Source organism: Grammomys surdaster, unplaced genomic scaffold, assembly GCF_004785775.1.
Source record: "Grammomys surdaster isolate TR1022 unplaced genomic scaffold, NIH_TR_1.0 143, whole genome shotgun sequence".
Classification (NCBI taxonomy): Eukaryota; Metazoa; Chordata; class Mammalia; order Rodentia; family Muridae; genus Grammomys; species Grammomys surdaster.
Genome location: NW_021604601.1, coordinates 8510812 through 8529512, shown reverse-complemented (window position 1 = coordinate 8529512; position 18701 = coordinate 8510812). Strand labels below are relative to the sequence as shown.

The following is an 18701-nucleotide window of genomic DNA, read 5'->3' as shown; positions in this document are numbered from 1 at the left end:
ACAGGGGGCGGGGGGGGGGGTTTGTCAGGTGTGAGACGTCACAGTTGCCCCAGCTTTGTCCCTCCTCTCAATTTTAATTAAGGAGGAGGTGCTGCCTAGAAGGCAGCGCTCTCTGCTCTCCGGAAGCTGCTGGCTGGAGCCAGCTGATCTTCTCAGGCTGGTCAGCTGACACTGGTTTTCTGCCCCAGTGGAAGGGATTTTGCTCTCATGCATGTCATTTAAATTCATTTCACACAGCTGCTTAATGCGGCTTGGCAAAGCGAGCACACCAGCTTTGTGGGTCTAAACAGCACTCCTGAGTTGGGAACGGACAGAGCCTGTGGCTCAGCAGCTGATGACAAATGCTTTTCTGGTCCTCTAGACTCATGACCTGACCCTGAAGGAACCATATTAAAGTGCAAGAGAGGAAAAGCCAGGTTCCCAAGAACGAGTATGTCTGTCTCACTCCACAGCTACTTTACTCGGAGGATCGTGCTCAGAGGATGCTTCTTTGTTGCTCTGCACTGAGGACCATGTTTACAGAACTAAGGACTCTCCAGGACAAAATGACCCTCTGCTCTTGGAAAGACGACTATGAAAAAGCTTGGTGTTAGGCTAGGAAGAGACGAGGGCAGAGCTGAGTTTACTGTTCACGGGGTGTGGCACGGTCCACTGTCCCTTACTACCAAGAACGAGGAAGTTGGTATGGGAAGATCTGATCAACGTATATACAAACGATATCATTAATATTATTGTTTAGTAACTCACCTAGTAATGCATGCAGTTTATTAACTATGCAGATTTATAGCAGGAAAGAGAAGCACCTTTGCTGTCTGCAACCCCTGTATTGACACCAAGACTAAGATGCCACTGTGTACAGGCAGACAACTCTTGATTATTCTGTTGAATTCCCTGTCCAACATCCCAGGCCTCCTTGGAGGAAGAGAGAGCAGAAGTCACTGGCTCAAGGGAAGGTTCAGAGGTCCCGTGAAGCCTGCCCTCTGCAGCCCACTGTTCCAGTGTCCAGGCTCCTGGGATGGGGCTTTCAGTGTGGCAGCACAACACTGGCCCCTCCACAGAACATTAATACCAGAGGGGCTCAGATCAGAGTGGGAGACTTCACTGCTTCTGTGCAGTTAAGTTTCTACTTTTCTTCTCAGGCATGAAGGAGTGCTGGCAGGTGAAAGCCAGGCATAGTCAGGACCTGGAGGGAGGCACACAAGCCCCCATCACACTGTCATGAGATGGTTCACATCAAAGAAAAAAACAGAAAGGAACACAACAGACAGGAAGATGACCCTGGGTCTGCTCAGGGTTCTTCCACTGATAGCTTCAAAGTAAATGCCCAGGTCTCCCAACAACAAGCCTTGGGTGTGTGGCTACATACCAGTACTGGTCAGGTTTATTATCACAGGAGCCTGGCAGCTGCATTAGCTGAGGTGCTGGGAAGAAAACATGGGGTGTGTACCAGCCTCAGACTGGCTGGGATAAGCAGGTGACCTAATATATGGTGGCCTAAAGTAAATAGAACAGGTTCTGTGGATTTGTTTGGAAGCACAGGTCTGAGTCCCTGTCTACACACTATTCCATACATAGGTGAGACGGTTACAGACAGGGATAAAGGAGACTGCTCTGGACCATATGGCGACCTGGGGCGGGGCTCTACAAAACTCAACAGACGTGGAGGAAAGGGCCATAGAGAGAGAAAGGAGGATTCTCATATTTATTCTCAATCTGTCAATTCAGTATAGTTTTAACTTGAGGTAAATAAAAACAATATAAACAGCCATTTAAACAGCCAGACTAAACGGGGGAGGATGAGAAGTTAGGCTGTGGATTGGTCTGCTGATTAAACAGAGAACAAATGTAAGGCTATGCATTAACCCGTGAATTTCTATTATGAACTGACTCAGAAAGGAAGCATGGCCGAACTTTCATCAAGTGGGGTTCAGCCTTGCTGTCTCTGGCCATTACCCATTCGATGCCATCAGAGGCCTTGTCAGATGCAATCACATACTTCCCACTTAACAGAAGGGAAGTAACTTGGTGTTATGAATTGCAACAATGGGCAGTTCATTTAGGCCATTCACAATGGGAGCAGCTGTGCCAGCCTCCAGCAGACTGTCTATTCAAACAGTCCCTGTGGCCTGGCGGGTCTGGCTGCGGAGTGGACACTCAGGGTCAGAAGATTTGCAGTGAGTGTAAAAGGCTAAGACAGAACAGGGAGGTAATGACGGATCTCCATTTAATTCCTCAAAGAAAACGTGTCAGTGTTCAGAAAAGAGAATGAGATTCAGGGACTTTGCATTCTGGGAGCATCAGCTTCAGAGGGAAAGGAACAGATCTAAACACACGCATGTTCACAGACATCCACAGATACATAGACACATCTAAACTCACACATGTTCAGTCATTGACACTAGACACTTAAACATATCTCAACACATGCAACCAGATATAGCTAAACTCACATATTTCAGAAACATTTAAACTCACAAATGTTCATAGATACTCCCCACAGACACATCTGAACACACGTATGTTCACACACACACACAAACACACACACACACACACAGTTAGCTTTTATGTCTCTGGCAAGTCAGGATTTTCTTTACTTCTGAAAGTACCACTGGAATCTAGAGCATCCAGTGTGCCTTTTAAAGGACAGACCTGCTTCTGCTCCTTCTAAAACACATTCATCTTTGCTTCTTATATTTTTAAATCATGCCATTTTGTGGTAGGTCAAGAACTTAGGAATTAAGAATTAGGGTTAAACCAAGGATAGACCATAAAGCTTTGCTCGACCAGTTTAAACTTTCTAAAATATTATTTTTGCTTTAACAACCACATTTTGGTTGAGACAGAAAATGTTCAGACAATAAAATACAAAATTCCACGCATACTCATTTAGACCAACACACAGGACACATATGGAATTTCGATTTGTGTATGTGTGTGGGGGGGTGGGGGGTGGAGGGGTGTCTCATTGTATAGCCCTGACTGACTGGTCCAGAACTTGCTATGCAGTCTATGCAGGCCTCAAACTCTTATGAGTCCTGCCTGACTCTTGTCTCCCAGGGATGGGATCAAGGGCATGCACCACCACAACAGACCAAAGTTTCTATTGTATAGACAATCTTATGGTGTAACTATGTGTGTGTGTGTGTGTGTGTATGTAAGTGCATGTGTGAATGAATATTCATGCTTGAATTGCATGGGTGTCTGAGTATGTGACTACATGTTGTTTCTTTTGCAATGCTTTAGACATTAAATGTTAGGTTGTAGTGCTTTTGGCTTAAAACTCATGGTTTGAAGTAGACTGGGCAGACATTTTCTTTTATGCAAGGTGTGGTTGGTCTTCTGCCTAAAGTCATAGGCCCTTCAAGCCATTTCCCACAATGACACGTCCACTACTCAGACTCCTTCCTCAGCATACCAGGAAGCACGGCATGTCACGTCTCTGGTCTCACCTCACATATAAAGGCAAGCACTGCTGCTCTTGAACACTAGAGGAGAGGCTGGGCTAGTGTTGGTCACGTGGCACCCAGCCCACTCTGTCTTAGAGACATACCTGCTTTGTGCTGAGTTTGCAGCGGCTTGCATCACAGCGGCGGCAGCTTCCTGGGCCTTACGGTTCACAGTGGGCATTGGAGGGCCCATTCCTGGCCCGCCCTGTTGAGACATGCCAGGAGAACTGGGGGTGGCGCTGCTCATGTTTCCAGGAAACGGTCTGCTCTGCATCCCAGCTGAAGGCATTCGTCCTAGGGGCATAGCACCGCAGGGCTGGGTTGGCCCTTGTCCATGCATCTGGCTGTTGGCATTGATGCCCATCCCGGGCCCTGGGCCACTGTAGCTTGCACTGGGCACCCCGCTATACGTTGGGGTTCTGGAGTAGTTGCCTAAACAAAAAGCAAAGACAGGTTAAAGCCTTTCATTTAAATGTTCATGAAAACATTCACTGCAGATATATTCTGCACATCGATATGCCCACCCCAGGGTGCTAGTCACTAGCTGTGCTCCCTAGCTGCTCCTCCTTCCCCCACAGACATGGCTGCATTTCCAAGGTGCCTGGGGAGCCAACTCAGTGACAGACAGTCCGTTGAGCTCCACAACACTGGGATGGAAAGGCTAGTCTTAGAACACACTGCCGCTAGCTAGGTTGGCAGCTTGACCCAGTCATCCCAGCTACATGGGCAGCTGAGGCAGGAGCATCACATGGTCAACCCTGCTTGGATCACTGGGAGAGTTCCAGGACAGCTTGTCTACCATAGTAAGACTTTGGCTCAGAATAAAAAAGTAACACAAGCCAGCATTTGCTTAGCAGGCGCAAGGCCTTGGAGTTGATACCTGTGCTGAAGAAACAAAGGAACACAGAAAGGGTTCCCGGCCCAAATGTTACCAATGGACTGGACACCTTACACTTCACCCAAAGTACGTCCCACAGGTCACTGAGACCACCCTGCCACACCCCGCCTCCACCTGACTGTGGGGTATATAACTGACCCTCCCCAACCTCACAGGAAGGTGTCATGTGCATCTTCATTGGTCCAACATGGCTCTGCTCTGATGTTGGGTCCAACCCTTTTCTTTTCAACCCCAGAAGGAGTGGCTGGTTTACACATGTAGTGTCATGTCTTATGACTCTAAGCACTGACATGACACTGAGCGCAGGGAACGGTGGTGTGAGGAGAGGAAGGCAGGGTCCAGGAGAAGGCCATGAGCCCTCGTCACCCCTCCAACCTCTGGCTCTGGGAGGCAGCTGCAGGGCCTCAGTTGTCATGGCAGCTTTACCTCCCTCTCTTCAGGACTAGGTCGTACATAAACTACATCCATGTACATTAGAGAAAGCATGGTACCACGTCAATAACAACAGCAGGTGTTAACTGTTGAGTCAGAGTGTGCACTGGATGACTGGTTCAAGTGTTCTTCTGTCCCACGAGTCACTCCAGTTCTTCCAATAGCCAAACACATGCCTGGTTTTTCTTTTAAAGATTTATTTATTTATTTATTTATTATATTCATATGAGTATACCATAGTTGTCTTCAGACACACCAGAAGAGGGCATCAGATCCCATTACAGATGGTTGTGAGCCACCATGTAGATGCTGGGAATTGAACTCAGGACCTTTGGAAGAGCAGTCAGTGCTCTTAACTACTGATCCATCTCTCCAGTCCCCTAACCCCCATCATTGTTTATAAATGAGGAAAATCTGTGTTTGGAGGTTAGGAGTGAGGCTCAGGCAAACAGGATCTACAAATGTAACCAAGGAAGCATGCTGTCTCCCGTAACAGAGTGCTGAAATAATACAAATGTAAAAATAAAACAAGCAAACAAACACCAAGTGTCTGTAGACTACGGACTGAATTTCTCAACTGTTCTGACTACATACTGGAACATTCTCCCATCACCTAATGAAAACAGATACATAAAAATGCCAGAAACAGCTCCAGGTACAAGGGTAAATGTCTGCAGCTGGGATGCTCTGAAGTCTGTGTAGGTCCATGCACACTAGCATATGTGGGTAGCCAAAGATGAAGGGAAAAATACAAAAGCAAAACCACATGATGGCAAGAGGAGCTGAGTCTGTCTGGGATGGAGGAGTGGTGGGCTTTTGTCTGCACCAGAGGCAGTGGAGTAGAAACCTCAGGTGCTGTAGGACAGGCTCTGGGCGTGGGGTATGTCCTGTGCTTATTGACTGTGCTTACTGACTTGGGAAACCTGGAGAGCTTTCTTCCTCTGACATCACCCTCTTAGGGTTTGTCACTTAGGCATAAAGTCTCCCAAACACAAAACGTGATGGAGGGGTTCCTGGCTACCTGACAGATGAGGCAGAGGCAAAGGGAAGCAAGCATAGACAAGTCAGGACAGCAGACAAGTGGCAGGAGAATGATCAAGGCAGCCACTGAGGAGCAACACGGAGCTGGGGAGTAAGGGGAAGCAGCTGCAGCAGCAGGCCTGAGGGCTACGCTTCTGAGGGTGTGCACATCTAAAGACATGAAGGAGCTACGCAAGGACTTCAAGGGTTGAGGGTGTGCAAACAAAAATGGATCAACAATACAAAAAACACCCTTACTATTACTATGTGCTAGGTTCAGTTCCACGTTCTTCAAAAACAATTCTCTGATTCTTTACATGATGCCCAAGAAAGTATTTCTTAGGAACTTTAATTTTGGAGGTGAGGGACTCACGACCTGGGAATGCCAAGTTACCTGTTCCAAGTAACTGTGGGAGCCAGGGTGTGACCCAGGTAGGCTGTGTGACTTGGAGTGCAGGCACTCTGTACTGTCTGTGGCCTCTTCAATGCTTAAGAAACAGTACACTTATGTAACCATGCCATGACAACATTCCAACAGGTTTTCTTAAATACATACAAAGCAGAATGACCTCTAGACCTGAGGAAGTGAGAAACTTTCAGCTCACTGGGTGCCTGCTGTTATGTATATGGTGGGTGAGCTTTCTTCTTCAACTGTATGTGAAGTATGGGCTGATATTTATGGATGAGGTGGAGGCCTCTGTTCATTCAGACCACTGGCTGGCACAGTGTGTCTGCCAAGGGCCAGAAAGTAAATATTTCAAGCATTCGGGGTCTGTGTATTCCAATGGCTCAGTTCTACCAATTCAGCTTACAGCTCCAAGGTAGCCACATGTAGACACACGGTTCTGGCAAGTGTATGTTTATTTACAAACAGGGTCAAAACAAGAGGGAAATAGATTGCTGACCCCTGAAAAAAAAACAGTCCTGGGACATGCCCATAACCCATTAAACTGGCTCAAGTCTGTAGTGTCTTTAAATGGAATGTCATTATGAAGGCTAAAGGTGGACATGGGAGGATTTTAAAGAGGCAGGGCAGACTCCAAGACCCCAATAAAGATGGAAATCTGAGGACCTGGAGACAGGAGGATAAAGGTTGCAATATGAGGCAGGCTGACAGTGGGCCTTACACAGAACCCAGCATCTTTGCCAAGCAGAAGCGTGCAGAGATAATCAAGCAATAAGGTTTTTAAAAAAGGTTCAAAACACATCAAAATGCTCAGAATTGCAACCTCCTTCCACCAAGGTCTGAAGTGGCTTCTGGGTGCTCACCCTCTGGGAGCAGATACCACCTGTGTAGAAACAGCACCTTCCTGGATCCTCAGTAAATGCTCCCTGTCAGCAGGAACTCCAACTCCTCCCCCGTCCCAGACCTCAGAGCCCCTCACCTGCAGCGTCTGTGTCTCAGCTTCCTTTCAGCTTTATTTTTTACCAAACAAACACAAGTAAACTCATTTATAGTGCAAGCATGTAAATAATGGATCCACACGCCCACACATTACTGGGAGGCTACTTCACACCCTCCTGACCCTTTATAAATGACTTGTGGGTAGAAGTCCTTTTCTCCAGTGAACATCTTACCTTTTGAAAATGACACTGAATCTTGCTTTAAGACAAGCATCTAGACAGGGCCACTGCAAATTGTACTATACTCTCAATGCCATTTGATTAGAGAAGGGTGCTCTGTTGCAGAGTTTTGCTTCCTGTGGGAGAGACACACACTGGCTGATCTCTCCCTCCCTGGGGCTTGCTCACTGTGAGGTGGGGACCTAAAAGCTGATGTAGGCTGGATCTACAGGAGTCCAGAGGGAAGACTGGCCCAGCTTCCTGACTGCCCTGTGCCCAGCTCCATGTTCGCATTGCTTTGTTGACTGTGGGGCTGCCGTGCACTGGGGCTCCAGCTTGGGCAGGAAGCACTCTGGCCCAGACACATAGCTCTTGTGTACAGGCCTGTGTTGATGCTACCCCTGTGTCCTCAGTCTATCTCCTTCAGCCACTTGGGCTGACTCGGAATCACATGTCTCTGTTTGAGAGAACTAGAGTCCCCGTTCTTTTTCTTGAAGTTTTAAAGACATTCTTCTCTGACCCCATGGGCCAGGAGAACCACACTTTCTGAAGGCTCCAGACGGTTTCCTAGGTACAGTTCAGGCATTAGCAGGGGTTGATAACTCTTGCTTCTGACGCTGCCTAGCAGCATGACATTTTATTTAACTTGCCCACACAGTGTCACTGTCACTATGGAGGTGCAATGCTAATGGGGAACGGCTGCAGCACTGAGCCTTGGGATACCAGTGCCACCTTCCCCACTAGCTTTGAAGGTGAGCGGAAGTGGCTGGCCATGATCTGCCCTGTCCTATGTGGTCTATAGCTCATCTTCCTCTTCTAGCAAACAGAATCCAAATGTGTAAGCCAAGCAAAATACGAGAGGAACCGGCAGGAATGAGAAGCGCAGTCTTCTTTCCATGTTTCTCTAATAGATTAGTAATTTGTTGGCACCAGCTCTGACAGAAAACAGATGGATGCAGCATTAGGCACAATGAAGGCAGCAGATGCCGGGCCAACCCACCTCAGCTGGACGGCTCCTGCAGCCAAGTCCGAGAGCCCACCGTTTTCAAGTGGGTTCATCTTGGCACGCCAGCTTTGGAAAATCAGTTACGAATGAATTCAGATTTCAACCCAGCAGGAGTTACATTCAAGCACCAGACAGAGGAAGCAGTAGCTACACTCTACTTAAGTCACTGCCATTCCTTTAGGAGGGTGCAGATAATTCTGTATCTGACAAGCATGTTGGGCTTTGGTAGCCACAACCAATACTTCCAGGCCTGTTCTTAAACTGTTTCTCTTCTCACATGAGCTCTTGTGCCTGGGCCGTAAGGCTAATGATCTGTATTATCCCCTATACCGAGAAAGACAAAAGGTGATATGCTCCAGACTCAGACCTCCTACCTTGGGCAATGAAACCTGCATGAGAGTCACATGCTATAAGATATATATTCACAGGGCTGGAGAGATGGCTTCGTGGTTAGGAAAGCTGACTGACTGCTCCTGCAGGGGACCTGGGATCAGTTTCTACCAGCTCAGTCTTTAAGTCTGTCCTCTGTCCTTGGAGGGCAGGAGGCACCCCCCGCCCCGAGGCGGGTGGCCCAGCTCACAGGCATCTGTCTATGGCCATGGCTGAGCATTTGTCTTGCTCCTTGTGTCCCCATTTCAACAGCACTCCTACACGAAGCCTGCATACTGAAACTTAACTTACACGTGAAAAGCAAATACGGTCCCACAGCCAGCCGTGCAATCAACACAGGTCTGCCATCATGACCAGAAGCTTCCTTCTGCAGTAAGTCAGCAACACACCCCAGACGCACCATGGTGTTACGCAGCTCATGGCTGTGATTAGAGTCCACTTGTGACCTGCTGCTAGTAGTTTTTGGCAGTTGTGAAGTGAGCTCTGTGTGGATGGGCTTTTTTGTTTTATTTCTCTTGGGAAATTCTAGGTAAGAGCAAGCTGGTTGCATACTAAGTGTGATTTTAACTCGATAGGAAGCCACCAGGTGGTCACCATGTGCTTTGAGCACATAGCCATTAGGTACTGCATGGCAGTTACTGATGGCAGCCAGGACTTGATATTGTCAACTGTTCCAAAGTCCTGGCCATTCTAACAGTCAAGGGACAGAATTCACCTTGGCTTTCTTTAATTTTCATTTTGTTCATGGCAGATAACTAAGTATTTTTCTTACATGTTTTGCTGTTAAAAAACCTTTTTGTATTTATAACAACAACAACAAAAAAAAATCGATGCATTAAAGACAAAACAAAGCAGGAAACTCCTCTTTCTACTGGGATCTACCATACAATCCTCGATGGGTCACAGATCAAGTAGTTAAGAGGAGGTTGAAATCAAATGGAGGTTGAAATTAAAGTCAACGGATCTTACTGAATCCTACTATATGAAGGAGTGCTGGATTGTGCTTTGCACGGGTATACAAGGCATCTTGCTTTTCCCAGGTCAATATGCATTTAAAACTTCCTTAAACTGTAAAGTTTATACTCATTTTGCACTATGTTTTTTACTGTGGCATAATTTTCAACTTTAAGAAGACCTCCTCCTCCCCGCATGTGTTAACAGTTCTAAATAAATAAATAAATAAATAAATAAATAAATAAATAAATTATACCCAACCTAATTACAAAGTAATACAAGCTCAGTACACAAAGTAAAGAAATGGCAAAGAGTTAGCCTTTGTTTCACGTCCTGTAGACTGGACACAGCATGCAACTCGACTCTCATGCACTGCAGAGTCCCCCCCCCATCCCAACCCCCACAAGGCAGGCAACCACGTCTGGGCTGGATTCCTCTCTTTAGCAACAGTCATTCAAAAACTTGCTCTTTGGAGGCTTTTAAATGCCAGGCCTTGTGTCAGCTGCTGGGCATCCAACAGTGAACAGAGACAGAGAGCAGAGGTAGGCCAATGAAGGAACACAGAACATGTGCCTGAAACAGAGACATCTACAGAGCGGTGAGCGGCACAGAGGGGAGGGGTCTCACTGTTTCTTCTGGACCATCAGGGAAACACCAAGGCTGACAACTAATGCAGACCCCAGGATTACTGGAAGCAACCAGGTGACAGTCTGACGGCGGGTGGATCAGGTCTGCATGTGTCCTTCAGAAAGCTGCATGTTGCTTCACCTATGACGGGGTGATGAATGGTCAGTAACCGGTCGAGTGCGGCTGCTGGGGGAGGGGCAAACGTTTGTAGTAGTGACTGCTGCAAGGCACAGTGAGTTTGTGAAGCAGACAAAAATCTGTTCTATGAGTTCTGTGTCACTGAACAGTCAAGATGGCACAGCATTACATGCCTACCCGATGTACAGTCCCAACTGTATTCCTGAGGGGTGACCTAAGAGGAGGCAATAACACGTATGTGTGTATGTAAAGACGAGTCCACGCTACAGCCAACCTTGTAAAGTGCCATTTTCCATAACAAGAAACAAGGGTCCTGAGAGTAAGACACTCATGTACCACGTGCTGCAGTGTCCTTGTGTCCAGAGGAGTGCACCAGGCACAAGGAAAGGAATGGAGTCCAGCACTGCTGGCTTTTATTACAGAGGGAGACCAGGAGCCTCACAGGAGTCAAATGTAGAGGTGTCTTATATAGTTTGCATTTTAAGTTAATCTGCACTGTAAATTCCCAGTTTATAAAATGTGACCAAATGATGATGATCAAGTCTAAGAAATATTTATGCTTAAATTCTGTAATATGTCAGCTAAATTTGAGCATCCAAATATGAGTCAGGTACACTGACCACTTTGGCAATGCAATGATCTAATTCAGTTTTCTCCTTAGTATTAGTGAGATTGAGGAGTGGACATTCCTTTGATTGAAAACAACATGGGTAGACTGAAGGATGGATGTCAAAGGTTAGTGTAGCAACCATATTACCAGCTGTTTCAAGAGGAAACGGAGACAGGGCCATGAAGGAAGGGCCTGAATAGAAAGAACCTCTGGAAGACTAACCAGGCTACTGACAGTCTCCTGCAGAGTTGGGGTACTAGGTGCACCCCTCCTCTGGGAGGGCAGAATACTCCCAGTCTTCAGACTGAGATGGGACTTTAAGAATACAGCTGGAAGCCCTGGGTCACAGTGACACTAGGCATCCGTGTGGGACTCTCAAATGGCTAGCAGGCTGACAGTTTCTGACATTTACAGCTCTCATCCCCGGAACTGAAATAGTTGTAAAATTACCATGCAATTCATGGTCCTGGAGCAGCGCACGGCCCAGCTGAGCATCATTTGAAATTTGCTTTGGCTGGATTTGTGAGAAAAGGACAATCTAAGACTTAGAGGGGTCTCGTTACCTTGAAGACAGTCTTAAACCTTTCCAAAGTACCTTTTCCAAAGTAACTGGAGATTAAACTCCTTAGACCGACCGACGAAAGCATAAAACTGCAGTGCCAGCTCCAGCCCGTGCAGACACCCAGATGCACTTACATGAGTGGCAACAGGTGTGAATCTACACTCAGAATTACTGTTCCTGCCTAAAGCTGCTTAGTCTAGCAAATCGAGGCTAGACCCTTGGTTCTGGCAATAAGGGACAGTTGTTAAAAAAAAAAAAATTGAGAGCCATGCAGTGGTGGCTCATGAGTTTAATACCTATACTCGGGAGGCAGAGGCAGGCTGATCTCTGTGAGTTTTGAGCCAGCCTGGTCTTCATAGTGAGTTCTAAGACAGTCAGGGCTACACAGGAACCTTGTCTTCAAAAACAAGAAAACAAAACAAAAATTTGAGGATGGTCAGTGCAGGGTGCTTTTCTAGGGAAGATACGCAAAGTAAAAGGCTATGAAGATCAAACTCATTTCTGCCCTCTTTTGCCCAAATTCATCATTAATAATTAATGTTAATTACATAATTCCCTTCTATTTGCAGAAATGAGTCCCCGAGGCCCTCTCTCCTTGTAAACACTTCGAAAGGGTAGTTATTACATGTGTTTGCTTGAAGGTAGCAAACTGCTATTTCATAAAATATGCTGTAATTAAACACTTTTACACATTTAGCTTTGTTTTCATCTTATTTGTATACTTAATAATTCAATTTTATAGCATTGCGGTATATTTCTAACACCCTGTCTCTCCTGTACCTCACAGGAATTATCCTCCTAATCTCCTTCATATTTCTTCTTCATTGTGAATTTTAAATTTGAATTGATTTTTTTTTTTTTTTTTTGAGTCAGAGATTCACTTTGTAGCTGGGGCTGAGCTTAAACTTGCATCAATCTTCCTGCCTCAGCTACCAAGCACTGGGATTACAGCTGTGAATCACCATGCTTAGCAGGTTCCTGATAGATCTGATACTTTTTCATTCCTATAGCTCCAAGATGGTATTCTTGGAAGCAAGCATACCAACACTTGATGTCTGATCTCCCAACACTTGATGTCTGAGTGCCCAGAGGGTTGTGGGGAGATGGGGGGTGGGAACGGGACAGGGACACCTAACTGCAGCCCCGGAGGTGGGAGCTTGTGGCCAGAGTAGACTCTGTCATTCCTCACCTTGGATTTGAAACCTGGTCCTGCCTGTGGGTACGGAGAGTACATGGGTCAACCTGTCCAAATCTGGTTTTCTCACCTGCAAAGTGATGACTGGGTGGCTCAGAGCAGTCGCTGCATGGAGAAGACGTGTGTACCGGTGGTGCTGTGCTTGCTCTCTTCCTTAGAGGAGCAGAGACAAGCTGTTTGCTCCCTCGGCTCAAATGGGAACCCTGCTCAGCATTCAGCACTATTCTCAGTGGGGTGTATAGCAAGTACTGCTTTGTTCTTGTTTTTCCCACACAGTATCTTGATATAGAGCCTAGGCTGGCCTCAAATTACGGTGATTCTCCTGCCTCTGCCTCCTGTGTGCAGGGATTATAAAAGCATGAGCCACCACATCTGGTCCAGCTTCTTTGGACACTAAAATGGGGTTTGCCGAAGAAGCTGTAAAAAGTCTTCCCCAGATAAAAGTCATTGTGTTAACAGATTGAGGGGTGAGACTAAGGACCTGTCTTTCTTATTGCAACCCTTCACAAGAAGACACCAGCCAACTGCTTTAGTGATAACGTGAATACTTGTGAGGAAGAAGATGGGAAAAATCCTCCATGGTGGTGGTGGTGGTAGGGTCTCTGTTTAACAGGGGTTCCAAGGAGGAACACATGGACAGGGCATTCCCTGCTTGAACATACCAATCTACATGGCCTGTGTCATTTCATAGCCTTTAGTGCTTGCTAAGACAGGAGTCTGGGATTTGAACATGGGCAGAGCCTGGACCTTGGTTTTAAGCTCACTAGTGCCAGTGTGGCCCCTAGGAGGGGTCATCACTCTGGGGGAAATGGTGGCATTGATGCCACACACGAAGACAAGGTCAGAGGGCCTGAATTGGGGACTCTGGGCAGGGACACACAGCAGCTGTGGGAGCACCAGCCTTGCTTCAGAAGGTGCCTGTGGTCTGTTTGTTCAGTAAACCCACACTGTGCCTTCCTGATGATACACTCCATTGATGTTACAGAAAGGCCCTGGTCCAGGAAGCAACTTACTTCCAAGGTGACAGAAACAGTGTCCTGGAGGAGAAGGAAGTCACAGGAAGAGCTCATGGTTTCTAAGACACAGAACAGTTTGAACATTTGCCTGGCTCAATGCTCTTAAAGGAAGGATAGTTCAATGCACTGATTTGGAGAATCTACAGGGTTTACTAAAAAATTAAAATAAAAAATGCATTACTTCGTAGTGGCCTTTCCTGATCTCAGCTCCTACAGCAGAGCTTGCGCCTTATGCATAGAGAACTTCTCAGAGGATCCAAGGACTCACGAGCACCAAGCTTATGTGTGAAGCCTGCAGGCTTCTGCATGAAACCCAAATGGTAGCCATGGTTCTGAGAGCAGGGGTCAGAGTTGTCCAGTTACATCTCAGGAAAGGCCCACAGTTCAGTACCTACACAATTTGCAAGTACTTGTCCAAGCTTTCCACGATAGCTAAGAAGTCCAGCTTTGGTTGTTGTGAAGAGCCCGCTCAGGCCTAGCCAGGGCAGGCCTGTGGAAGCCCACAGCAGCCTGGCTCAGGCCCACCTCAGCTCAGTTACAAACTGCTGCTCGCCACTCCTAGGTCTGCAGTATTAGCATGGAAGACTTCATCACATGCTACCAATTCAGTCATGCCAAACCCTAAGTCTCTGTCCATTGTGCCCACATGCAAGTGAATAAAGCAGGAAGGGATCATTTGGAAAGGGTTACTGGGTATCCTAAGAGTTCGCCTAGCAATAGAAAGAGTGGAAAAGTAAGCACAATAAAGTAATATATGGTAAAGAAACTGCCACATGGAGAGCTCCGAGAACACTTCAGAGAGACAGCTTCCAAACAACATGCTGGTGACTCACTGCTTACAGACTGAGAAGGACCATCTACTGAGAAAGCCAAGGTCTCCAGGACACTTGCTGATCCTCAGAAATCCCCAAGGGCTGGCTGGCCAGCCTCTAGGAACCTCAGCTTGTTTACCATACAGACACAGATCCCACCAAGACACAGGCTTTCTGCGGGTATGTCCAGCTCTGCCTGCAGGTCAAAGCAATTGGACATTTATTTGTCTTAACTTCGAATGTTCTGGCATTCTCAGATATGAGGACTTCCAGCAACTGTGCCAGATTATATTAGTCTTCCCAAATGATCCATTAATGTCTAATTTCAGTTGAGACAATATAATGGAGGCAGGATAATTTAGATGTCCTACTACCAAAGTGAGTTCAAAATACATCTATCAGTTTTAAAGTCCTGACAGCAGGGTTCTCCGTGTACCTGACACTGCCAGGAGGGCACCATGGAAACAGTGCACGTGGCTATGGCTCTGCGTATTTCCCCACGCCCTCCTGACTTCCTGCCTCAGTCCTGCAGCCCTGGCAGGGTGTGTTCTGTGAAGACGCAAGGGTCAGGGGAGTGGGAGCTACTGTGTATCTGCTGTAGCACCCGAGGGAGGGAAGACCCAACGATGGACTGACACATTGCTGAGCAGGAAACCTGTGGTCCTACCCGTGTCTGTGTGGGCTGCACACTGAGAAGCCCACACACATGGCTGCAGTTTAAACTCGCTCTGAGGACGGACATGGCTATGCCTTTCTCTGTCAGCACTTAGAGCTACATCACGGTATCAAGTCTACTCCGTAATGAATGCCACTCATGTGAGCAAGCACTCACCACTAACCATCCTGAAGTAAGCATCATGGGTTCACATTAACCTCCTGAACCACCAGAGCAAACAACAGAATCACACTACATGTTTATACCATTAAAATCTCGGCGAGCACATTGCGAAAACCCTACTACCCTCCCCCCATGCATTTTGGAGACTGTCTTGCTTTGTTACCTTGGGGTCCATACTGGCTCATCTGTGGACCGTATGTGCCACTTGAGTTACTCTGCTGAAAGTTACTGATCCCAGGATGCATCTGGCCCCCAGGAGAGGGATGAGGCGACATGGAGGGTCCTGTCTGCTGAGGTCCGTACTGAGACATCTGAGGGTTTCTCTGTGTGCCTGCCATAAAACCTACACGGGAAACAAAGAAACACAGAGAGGTAGGCTTCTTATCATTTCCGTGTACACGGTGCCCATGGGCTTGTGTAGAAGGCAGATGGCAAGAGGCTTGGTGCTACCAGACTCCCGTAAAGAAACATCCAAAGACATCTCAAATCAAGGGTGGAGCCTGGGAGGGTGCCATGAGGACACCCAGCCTTAATCCTGAATCTTTACTTGAGTTTCTGGAACACCAGTAGTCAGTGGCCTTGATGAAAGGGACTTCACAGGAACGGGCAGAAGAGGCAGTCAGCATGATACCACCTTTGTAGATGCCTTGCTGATCCAACAATTACAGTGGGGCAACCTGCACTCATTCTGGCTTGGGCTGGGCATGTGCCGTCTCTGTGTAGTCCATGTAGGTCCATGGCACCCAACCCTCTTCCCTGGCACCCTCAGCTCTCCTTGCCCTCCTCAGACAGCTGTTCAGCTAGATTCCAACAGCTTGGGGATCTGAAAAGAGCCAACACACAGTGTCCTTGCAGGGACCCCAGTCCATCTGTGCTCTGTACCTCCAGCTCAGACTTTCCAGCTTCCACCCCTGAATCTGCTCTGCCTATCCACTTCCCACCCTTTGTGTGATGCCATTACAGGCCCAGAAGCTTCTGTCAGACGTTCTCTTCTGTTCCTCTCTGTCATCGAGCCATTGGCCTGCCTTGATGACTGAGGTCCTCCTTGAAGGGCTCCTCTCTTCTGTCCTGTCTCTGCAGAGCCCCCTCCCAGCTATGGCCTAACTACCACTAGTCCCTTCCTCTTACTTATTCTTTGCTACAAAGCTGCCAGACTTAACTTTCAGGACTGAAGAGAAGGTATTCCAGCAAATCCTTCACTTGTATAAGCCCTTGGCAGCTTTCCACTGGACCCAGGCCTTAGACACGTGGTCTGCTGGTGACCTCTCACATTGACCCTTTACCACAGCTCCTCTTCCTCCTCCACTGGTCTTCCTGTCCTTCACAGAAGATGCTATCAAGTATTGTCCTTCAACCAGGCCTAATTCTCTCCTGTTCCTACTCCTTAGATGTCTCTCCATGTGCTCAGTGTTGTTATTGCTTTTTCTGGCTGCCCAACCTCAGGTTGAATCAACTATTCCACATCTTCCCCAGATGCCTTCACAGCACCGTTCGTAGCCTAATGGGCTGCATTATCACTAGTGTTTGTACATGTGTATGTGGTGTGTGTATATGCATGTTCACCTGTGTGTGGGTATACCTGTCTGCACATGCATGTGAAGGGCTGAATTTGACACTGGGTATCACCTTCATATCTACTGAGGCAGCATCTCTTGCTGACCCAGAGCTTGGCAGTTCCAGCTAGCTCGGCTTGCCAGCTTGCCTCAGGACCAGCCTCACCTCCTGAGTGCTGGGATTAGAAGCAACTGTCACATCTACCTGGCTTTTATGTATGTTCTTGCATTCCGGCCCACCTGCATACTTAGATGGGAGGCATCATGGAGCCATTTCTCCACCCCCAGGACTATTCATAGTTGCTATTCCTTCTCTTACTCACTGAGCAGCTCCACAAAAAGCAAAGACCATGTATGTCTCTCAGTGCTTCAGCCTAAGTGTCTTGTACGTGGACGGCACCCAGGCTGCACCCAGGTCCTTTTGCGAGAGTTTCCCTAAACAGGCTGGATCTCTGTGCACAGGCTGCACCCCACGTGCTTCTGCATGCAGGGAAGGGCAGAGGCAGCACCACACCCAACTGAAACTGCCTTCTGAATATCTGCGCAGACACCGGACACTCTGGAGCATAATGCAGCAGGGACTTGGTAAATAGGTTTTTTAAATGTGCCAAGCATGTATTTAAGTTATTCAGAAATGCAATGTTAGAAAAATCCACTAGAGTCGTTTAGGCCAACAGAAGTATGAGTTCAAAGCAGCACTCACAAAAGGGAGCCATAGACAAGTCTCAATAGGAGTGTGGTGAGAATGCTCCAGTTCCTCAGTGGAGGCGCTGGCTGGGCAGAGGCAGGTGCGCCTGCTCAGAGCCTTAGTGGAGCCTCTGCAGCTGCGGGAAGGCAGAGCCGCGGGAAGGCAGTGTAAGTCCAGGGAGAGCAACACTATCAGGTAACAGACACCATGGTTTACTAAGGACAAAATGAGATCTTTTAACATGGCTTGTGCCTAGGAGACTAAAGTCAAAGTACAGACAGCTTTCTTCTTATTATTATTCTATTTAACTTATTTATAAAGAGAAATCTTATGAAATCAAGCTCTCCTAGAAAAAAATGTTTGCTTTGCCAATCCAAAAGCAAACATGAATCAGAGCACTAAAATGACTGTAAACGAAACGACTGCGCCTTCAGACACTGTAAATGACTGCGCCTTCAGACATGGCACGAAACAATGTCCGAGCTTCACTGGGGATTTCTCAGGTTTTCAGAGTCCTGGTTAATAAAAATGGCACTCAGTACCATGGCGATTGTGTGCAATGGCTTCCTCTTGGCTGGTCAGTGCAGCAACAGTGGTCCCTTTAGCATTCGACTGTCCCTCAACTGTGAAGGTGCCACTGTTTAAGGGCTCACTTGCTGCCCCAGCACACCCTATGGTCACTGCTGCTGCTGGGACATGTTCTGTGGCTGGAAGTTGATCATGAAGGTTCTGAGAAGTCTTGCCTCAGCAAGTTCCTTCATTTCTGGGCATTGACTCAGTCCTTAAAGACACGGCCGTCAGTTGTCAGTTCTACTCAAATGAATCCAAAATATCATTTGCATTGTATCGAAAACAAAATCTGTACACAGGCTTTACTTAAAAGGAGGCTGAGGGCAAAACATAAATCCTGGGGACTGTGACAGCATCAAAATCTTGTAACTTAGAGACAA

General features: G+C 47.3%; 1 protein-coding gene across 1 annotated transcript in view; it reads right to left on the bottom strand.

Annotated features, from left to right (window-relative positions):
* Positions 1 to 18701, bottom strand: part of Arid1b (AT-rich interaction domain 1B) — a 311078-nt gene that overhangs the window by 47300 nt on the left and 245077 nt on the right. The window contains exons 6-7 of the mRNA XM_028764351.1: positions 15674 to 15853; positions 3554 to 3881 (exon numbers count right to left, since the gene is read on the bottom strand). Coding sequence (XP_028620184.1) covers positions 3554 to 3881; positions 15674 to 15853 — 508 coding nt within the window. The remainder of the gene's footprint in view (positions 1 to 3553; positions 3882 to 15673; positions 15854 to 18701) is intronic.